The 9,056-nt window shown below is 51.0% G+C and overlaps 1 protein-coding gene across 1 annotated transcript in view; it reads left to right on the plus strand.

Annotated features, from left to right (window-relative positions):
• Positions 1–4,764, plus strand: part of cntrob (centrobin, centrosomal BRCA2 interacting protein) — a gene marked incomplete at its 3' end in the record, with an annotated part of 23,880 nt that extends 19,116 nt beyond the window's left edge. The window contains exons 19-22 of the mRNA XM_083697650.1: positions 1–168; positions 249–472; positions 2,873–2,930; positions 4,564–4,764. The exon at positions 1–168 is cut by the window's left edge and continues 6 nt beyond it. Coding sequence (XP_083553776.1) covers positions 1–168; positions 249–472; positions 2,873–2,930; positions 4,564–4,764 — 651 coding nt within the window. The remainder of the gene's footprint in view (positions 169–248; positions 473–2,872; positions 2,931–4,563) is intronic.
• Between the last annotated feature and the right edge of the window lie 4,292 nt (positions 4,765–9,056).

The raw sequence follows: 9,056 nt of genomic DNA on the forward strand, positions 1-9,056 counted from the left end.
CAGAGACACGAGCTGTGGCCCTCAGACTGTACAGACAGAGAGGAGGAGGAGGAGGAGAGAGAGGAGGAGGAGGAGAGAGGTCTGTGTGTGATCTCAGCGTTCTGCTGAACCAGAGTCTCTCCTTCTCTCCCCTGGAGCCACAACTGGACATCACCAACAACCTGACAGGTCAGACACACACACACACACACACACACACACACACACACACACTCACACACTCACACACTCTGTGTGTTCTCTTGCAGTGCGGACGAGTGGAGGTGTGGAGGAGGGATGGGACATAAGAGGGGAGGGGGAGGGAGGGAGAGGGGAGGGGACAGGACAGGAGGAGGCAGAGAGGGATCCGAACCCCAACAAACCCCTCCCCCCAGACCCCGCCCCCAGACTAGACCCCGCCCCCATACCAAGCCCCTCCCCCGAACCCTCGACTGGAGGAAGGAGCCGAGAACTACAGTACTACGTTTCCATGGTGAGCAGGTCTACAACACACACACACACACACACACACACACACACACACACACACACACACACACACACACAGGCTGTAGAGAGGCTGAGGCTCAGGTGAGGTAGAGGACAGTCAGGGTGAGGTAGAGTTCAGCATGTTTATTGGCTTTGGTTAACCCAGCTATATATATATACAGTGGGGGAAATAATTATTTGATCCCCTGCTGATTTTGTTAGTTTGCCCGATTACAAAGAAATGAGTGGTCTATAATTTTTATGGTACTTTTATTTTAACAAATAGACACAGAATATTTAAAAAAAAGTCCAGAAAAACATATTATATAAAGTTATAAATTAATTTGCATTTGATCGAAGGAAATAAGTATTTGATCCCCAAGCAAAACATGACTTAGTACTTGGTGGAGAAACCCTTGCTGGCAAGCACAGAAGTCAGACGTTTCTTGTAGTTGGTCACCAGGTTTGCACACATCTCAGGAGGGATTTTGGTCCACTCCTCTTTACAGATCCTCTCCAAATCCTGAAGGTTTCAAGGCTTTTGCTTGGCAACTCGAAGCTTCAGCTCCCTCCACAAATTTTCGATAGGATTAAGGTCTGGAGACTAGCTAGGCCACTCCATGACCTTAGTGTGCTTCTTCTTGAGCCACTCCTTTGTTGCCTTGGCCGTATGTTTTGGGTCATTGTCATGCAGGAAGACCCATCCACGACTCATCCTCAGTGCTCTGGCTGAGGGAAGGAGGTTCTCGTCCAAGATCTTACGGTACATGGCCCCGTCCATTGGCCCCTCAATGCAGTGAAGTCGTCCTGTACCCTTAGCAGAGAAACAACCCCAAAGCATAATGTTTCCACCTCCGTGTTTGACGGTGGGGATGGTGTTCTTGGGATTGTAGCATTCAGCATTTCTCTCCCTCCAAACACGAAGAGTCGAATTTATGCCAAAGAGTTCAATTTTGGTCTCATCTGACCACATCACCTTCTCCCAAGCCTTCTCTGAATCATTTAGGTGTTCATTGGCAAACTTCAGATGGGCCTGTACATGTGCCTTCTTGAGCAGGGGGACCTTGCGGGCACTGCAGGATTTCAATCCGTTACGGTGTAGTGTGTTACCAATGGTTTTCTTGGTGACTGTGGTCCCAGCTGCCTTGAGATCATTACCAAGCTCCTCCCGTGTAGTTCTGGGCTGATCCCTCACCCTTCTCATGATCATCCTTACCCCATGAGGCGAGATCTTGCATGGATCTCCAGGCCGAGGGCGATTGATTCTTATTTTGTATTTCTTCCATTTTCGAATAATTGCACCAACAGTTGTCTCCTTCTCACCAAGCTTCTTGCTGATGGTCTTGTAGCCCATTCCAGCCTTGTGCAGGTCTACAACTCTTACCCTGATGTCCTTTGAATGTTCTTTGGTCTTGCCCATGGTGGTGGAGAGGTTGGAATGGAAGAGATTGATTCTATTGACAGGTGTCTGTTATACCCATAACAAGCAGAGATTAGGAGTACTTTTCCTAAAGTGACAGGACTAATCTGTGTGCCTCATGGGCATATAACCGGTCTGTATGAGCCAGAATTCTTGCTGGTTTGTAGGGGATCAAATACTTATTTCCTTCGATCAAATGCAAATCAATTTATAACTTTATATAATGTGTTTTTTTCTGGACTTCTTTGTTGATATTCTGTCTCTATTTGTTAAAATAAAAGTACCATAAAAATTATAGACCGCTCATTTCTTTGTAATCAGGCAAACTAACAAAATCAGCAGGGGATCAAATAATTATTTCCCCCACTGTATATATCCTCCTCCTCCTCCCCTCCTCTTTCCTCCTCCTCTCCTCCTCCCCTCCTCTTTCCTCCTCCTCCCCTCCTCCTCTCCTCCTCCCCTCCTCTTTCCTCCTCCTCCCCTCCTCTCCTCCCCTCCTCTCTTCCTCCTCTCCTCCTCTCCTCCCCTCCTCCCACCTCCTCCCTCCTCCTCCTCTCCTCCCCTCCTCTTTCCTCCTCCTCTCCTCCTCTCCTCTCCTCCTCCTCTCCTCTCCTCTCCTCCTCCCTCTCCTGTCCTCCTCTCCTCCTCTCCTCTCCTCTCCTCTCCTCCCCTCCTCCTCTCTTCCTCCTCTCCTCCTCTCCTCTCCTCCTCCTCTCCTCCTCCTCTCCTCTCCTCCTCCTCTCCTCCCCTCCTCCCCTCTAGCGTGCTAGCTAGCAGGAGCTTCAAAGGGAGAGAGTGTGAGGTGATGATGATGATGATGATGTCACAGTCCTGCTTGTAAAGAATATCTACAAATCCACATTTTAAAATGCTAAAATCCTGTGTGTGTGTGTGTGGTGTGTGTGTGTGTGTGTGTGTGTGTGTGTGTGTGTGTGTGTGTGTGTGTGTGTGTGTGTGTGTGTGTGTGTGTGTGTGTGTGTGTAGTTGTTGGATCGTTCTCCAGGAGAAGTGGACAGTCCAGCCTGGCAGACAGATGACCCAGGTAACCATGGGAACCAAGCTTGTTACATTTACATTTATGACATTATCAGACGTCTTTATCCAAAGCGACTTACAACAAATCCATTTGTTTAAGTAAGTGAATCATCTGAACATCAGTCATCATAAGATAAAGTCATCAATGCTAGGACCAGGGTTAGGGGTTAGGGTTAGGACCAGGGTTAGGGGTTAGGGTTAGGACCAGGGTTAGGGGTTAGGGTTAGGACCAGGGTTAGGGTTTGGGTTAGAGGTTAGGGCTATAGGCAGTCACAATGCTAGAAGAAGGAAGGGTTAGGGTTAGTACAGGGGGGTAGTGGGGGTGAAGAGGTCTCTAGGGTTAGGGTTAGTACAGGGGGGTAGTGGGGGTGAAGAGGGGGTTAGGGTTAGTACAGGGGGGTAGTGGGGGTGAAGAGGTCTTTAGGGTTAGGGTTAGTACAGGGGTTAGGGTTAGATTGGCAGTGACTCTGCAGTCCTGACAGCAGTGGGAAGCTCCTCCCACCAGCGGGGTGCCAGGACAGTGAAAAGCCGTGACGGAGTGGTGCGGCTGCTGCATCCACGTAGAGGCGGCGGTGCCAGGCGGCCAGCCGAGGTGGAAGAACGGAGTGAGGTTAGGGTTAGTACAGGGTTAGGGTTAGTACAGTGCGAATTTGGGGAGATTGAACACCAGACGGGCAACAGCGTTCTGGATGAGCTGCAGAGGTCTGAGGGTGGAGGCGGGGAGACCAGCCAGGAGTGCATTGCAGTAGTCAAGGCGACAGATCACAAGTGTTTGGACCAAGAGTTGTGCTGCTTCTCTGGTGAGGAATGGACATAACCTTCTGATGTTGTAGAGGAAGAATCTACAGGAGCGTGCTATAGAGAAGAGCGATCCTCTCCACGTCACCTGTTAGGAACGATCAGCCAGGTAGGATGCAAACCAGGAGAGTGTTGAGCCAGAGATGCCCTATTCTGAGAGGGTGGAGAGAAGGATCGGGTGGTTTACTGTGTCGAATGCAGCAGACAGGTCCAGAAGAATGAGAACAGAGGACAGGGAGGAAGCTTAGCAGAGTGGAGGGTCTCTGTGACAGCAAGGAGAGCAGTCTCAGTAGAGTGGAGGGTCTCCGTGACAGCAAGGAGAGCAGTCTCAGTAGAGTGGAGGGTCTCCGTGACAGCAAGGAGAGCAGTCTCAGTAGAGTGGAGGGTCTCCGTGACAGCAAGGAGAGCAGTCTCAGTAGAGTGGAGGGTCTCTGTGACAGCAATGCATTCTATTTATTCTGCTTATAATGCTACTGCTAATTCAGATACTGCTTACACTGCACTACTTATACTATACTGCACTACTATACTGCTCATATACTGCACTACCTGTATATACTGTTCACACTGCACTTTTCTGCTTTTTTGCACTTCTGGTTAGACGCTAACTGCATTTCGTTGTCTCTGTACTTGTACTCTGCACAATGACAATAAAGTTGAATCTAATCTAATCTAATCTAATAAGGGTCTAGGTCATCAGGGAGGCCAGTTTTGTTATTGTGTTATTTGTTAATGTTATTGTGTGTGTGGGTGTAATGTTATTGTGTATGTGTGTGTGTGTGTGTGTGTGTGTGTGTAATGTTATTGTGTGTGTGTGTGTGTGTGCGCGTGTCTGTGTATAGGTCAGGTGTTGTCCCAGCTTAGATCTCTCCTGGTGCAGTTCCCATCTCAACCTGACAGGGCGGCGCTCTCTCAGCAGCTCCTCCCCCTGCCGGACGAATCCCGCCTCCTCAGGAGAGAGGTGGGCGTGTCCAGCCCAGAGCCCCGCCTGCCTCTGAACATTGGCGTCTTCCAGACAACAAGCCAAGGGTCAGGGGGGCGGGGTCAGGGGGGGAGAGGGAGGAGGGGGGGCGTGTGGAGGTGAGGGAGGAGGGGAGGGAGGAGGAGAGGAGGAGGAGAGGTGGGAGGGAGGGAGGAGGAGAGGAGGGAGGGAGGAGGGGTTAAAGCTGTTCTGTTTGTTGTTGAATGTTGATTTGGCTTGGTTCAGTTTGTCTCCTGACCTGTTGATGATGATGATGTTGTTGTTGTTGATTCTGATTCCGATGTTTTTACCAAATAAATGTTTTTCTCCTGATCTCCTTGTCAACGTTCCTCAACTCAACACCTTCCTGATCTCAACCTTAACAAGACTGAGCTGCTCTTCCTCCCAGGGAAAGTCTGCCCTCTCCCAGACTTCTCCATGACAGAGAGAACTCTACTGTGACCTCCTCCCATACAGCCAAGAACCTTGGGGTGATCCTTGACAACCACTTATCCTGTGTGGTGAACATCACAGCGACAGCACGCTCCTGTAGATTTTTCCTCTACAACATCAGAAGGATACATCCATTCCTCACCAGAGAAGCAGCACAACTTTTGGTCCAAACACTTGTGATCTCTCGCCTTGACTACTGCAATGCACTCTTGGCCGGTCTCCCCGCCTCCGCCATCAGGCCTCTGCAGCTCATATGGTAAATTTAAAGACAATATAAGGGTTTGTAATCCCACACCTAGGGAAGAGGTCACAGGAAAACAGATGGTCCTAGAACATTTGGAGAAGGCAGTAAAGAGGGGTGAGGTCAGATTGAGGGGTTGCTATAGGTGAAGAAAACAAAGGATCAAGGCGGGAGGAAACAGGATAGAATAATTAAAGATAGGGTAATTAAGTAATAAACAAAACAGTCAGAACAAAAGGCCTGATCAGACAAACTGACGCCAGCCAGGTGGGCGGCGCACACCTTGATGACGAAATGTAGTTCTTGAATGTTATTGGTGTATGTAGACAGGAATCAGAAATACGTTGAATAGAAGGCGTTAACCTGTGTGAAGTCTATAAAGACAGGTGACTGAGGAGATAACGGGGTCAGCTTTGCAAACCTGAACGGCTACATATTCTGCGGGAATAAAGTCTTTGAATGAATCAACAGCTCTGGTTAACGGTATTTTATTTCAAAGTATTATAACTTAAATTCTACGACACTCATCCAGAACGCTGCCGCCCGTCTGGGGTTCAATCTCCCCAAATTATCCCATGAATGGTGAAGAAGGTGTTAAAATACCAGGACTGAGGCTGCTGGATGGGGTGTAAAATCTCTAGGCTAAAACAAACAATAAATATTAAATAAATAGACTTAAGTGCTGTAGTATAAATTAAAGTAATAAGTGCTTAGAAAAGGATTAAAAAACAATCAACTCATTAACATGATAAAACCACCCCATAAATAATTAGATAAATAATTAAGAGAACAAAATAAGTGCTGAAGTAAAGTGCAAACATAAATATAAGAGACAACACACAAACATATATATGTATATATATAAAAAATAAATATATGTTTTTATTTGTTTATTAAAAAGCCCAGCAACCATATAACGTGAACCCATCCAAAACAAAATCTTGTCGTCCTGACACAGAGAGGTGTGTGAGGGGATGGTCCTGACACAGAGAGGTGTGTGAGGGGATGGTCCTGACACAGAGAGGTGTGTGAGGGGATGGTCCTGACACAGAGAGGTGTGTGAGGGGATGGTCCTGACACTGAGAGGTGTGTGAGGGGATGGTCCTGACACAGAGAGGTGTGTGAGGGGATGGTCCTGACACAGAGAGGTGTGTGAGGGGATGGTCCTGACACAGAGAGGTGTGAGGGGATGGTCCTGACACAGAGAGGTGTGAGGGGATGGTCCTGACACAGAGAGGTGTGAGGGGATGGTCCTGACACAGAGAGGTGTGTGAGGGGATGGTCCTGACACAGAGAGGTGTGTGAGGGGATGGTCCTGACACAGAGAGGTGTGTGAGGGGATGGTCCTGACACAGAGAGGTGTGAGGGGATGGTCCTGACACAGAGAGGTGTGTGAGGGGATGGTCCTGACACAGAGAGGTGTGAGGGGATGGTCCTGACATGGAGAGGTGTGAGGGGATGGTCCTGACATGGAGAGGTGTGAGGGGATGGTCCTGACATGGAGAGGTGTGAGGGGATGGTCCTGACACTGAGAGGTGTGTGAGGGGATGGTCCTGACACAGAGAGGTGTGTGAGGGGATGGTCCTGACATGGAGAGGTGTGAGGGGATGGTCCTGACACTGAGAGGTGTGTGAGGGGATGGTCCTGACACAGAGAGGTGTGAGGGGATGGTCCTGACACAGAGAGGTGTGTGAGGGGATGGTCCTGACACTGAGAGGTGTGTGAGGGGATGGTCCTGACACAGAGAGGTGTGAGGGGATGGTCCTGACATGGAGAGGTGTGAGGGGATGGTCCTGACACTGAGAGGTGTGTGAGGGGATGGTCCTGACACAGAGAGGTGTGTGAGGGGATGGTCCTGACACAGAGAGGTGTGTGAGGGGATGGTCCTGACATGGAGGTGTGTGAGGGGATGGTCCTGACATGGAGGTGTGTGAGGGGATGGTCCTGACATGGAGAGGTGTGAGGGGATGGTCCTGACACAGAGAGGTGTGAGGGGATGGTCCTGACACAGAGAGGTGTGTGAGGGGATGGTCCTGACACAGAGAGGTGTGAGGGGATGGTCCTGACACAGAGAGGTGTGAGGGGATGGTCCTGACACAGAGAGGTGTGTGAGGGGATGGTCCTGACATGGAGGTGTGTGAGGGGATGGTCCTGACACAGAGAGGTGTGAGGGGATGGTCCTGACACAGAGAGGTGTGTGAGGGGATGGTCCTGACACAGAGAGGTGTGAGGGGATGGTCCTGACACAGAGAGGTGTGAGGGGATGGTCCTGACATGGAGGTGTGTGAGGGGATGGTCCTGACATGGAGAGGTGTGAGGGGATGGTCCTGACATGGAGAGGTGTGAGGGGATGGTCCTGACACAGAGAGGTGTGTGAGGGGATGGTCCTGACACAGAGAGGTGTGTGAGGGGATGGTCCTGACACAGAGAGGTGTGAGGGGATGGTCCTGACACAGAGAGGTGTGTGAGGGGATGGTCCTGACACAGAGAGGTGTGTGAGGGGATGGTCCTGACACAGAGAGGTGTGAGGGGATGGTCCTGACACAGAGAGGTGTGTGAGGGGATGGTCCTGACACAGAGAGGTGTGTGAGGGGATGGTCCTGACATGGAGGTGTGTGAGGGGATGGTCCTGACATGGAGAGGTGTGAGGGGATGGTCCTGACACAGAGAGGTGTGTGAGGGGATGGTCCTGACACAGAGAGGTGTGTGAGGGGATGGTCCTGACATGGAGGTGTGTGAGGGGATGGTCCTGACACAGAGAGGTGTGAGGGGATGGTCCTGACATGGAGGTGTGTGAGGGGATGGTCCTGACATGGAGAGGTGTGAGGGGATGGTCCTGACATGGAGAGGTGTGAGGGGATGGTCCTGACACAGAGAGGTGTGTGAGGGGATGGTCCTGACACAGAGAGGTGTGTGAGGGGATGGTCCTGACACAGAGAGGTGTGAGGGGATGGTCCTGACATGGAGAGGTGTGTGAGGGGATGGTCCTGACATGGAGGTGTGTGAGGGGATGGTCCTGACACAGAGAGGTGTGTGAGGGGATGGTCCTGACATGGAGAGGTGTGAGGGGATGGTCCTGACACAGAGAGGTGTGTGAGGGGATGGTCCTGACACAGAGAGGTGTGTGAGGGGATGGTCCTGACATGGAGAGGTGTGAGGGGATGGTCCTGACATGGAGAGGTGTGAGGGGATGGTCCTGACACAGAGAGGTGTGTGAGGGGATGGTCCTGACACAGAGAGGTGTGAGGGGATGGTCCTGACACAGAGAGGTGTGTGAGGGGATGGTCCTGACACAGAGAGGTGTGTGAGGGGATGGTCCTGACACAGAGAGGTGTGTGAGGGGATGGTCCTGACACAGAGAGGTGTGAGGGGATGGTCCTGACATGGAGAGGTGTGTGAGGGGATGGTCCTGACATGGAGGTGTGTGAGGGGATGGTCCTGACACAGAGAGGTGTGAGGGGATGGTCCTGACACAGAGAGGTGTGTGAGGGGATGGTCCTGACACAGAGAGGTGTGAGGGGATGGTCCTGACACAGAGAGGTGTGAGGGGATGGTCCTGACATGGAGAGGTGTGAGGGGATGGTCCTGACATGGAGAGGTGTGAGGGGATGGTCCTGACACAGAGAGGTGTGTGAGGGGATGGTCCTGACACAGAGAGGTGTGTGAGGGGATGGTCCTGA

The sequence above is a fragment of the Argentina silus genome (assembly GCF_951799395.1).
Source record: "Argentina silus genome assembly, contig: scaffold_137, whole genome shotgun sequence".
In the NCBI taxonomy this organism is placed as follows: domain Eukaryota; kingdom Metazoa; phylum Chordata; class Actinopteri; order Argentiniformes; family Argentinidae; genus Argentina; species Argentina silus.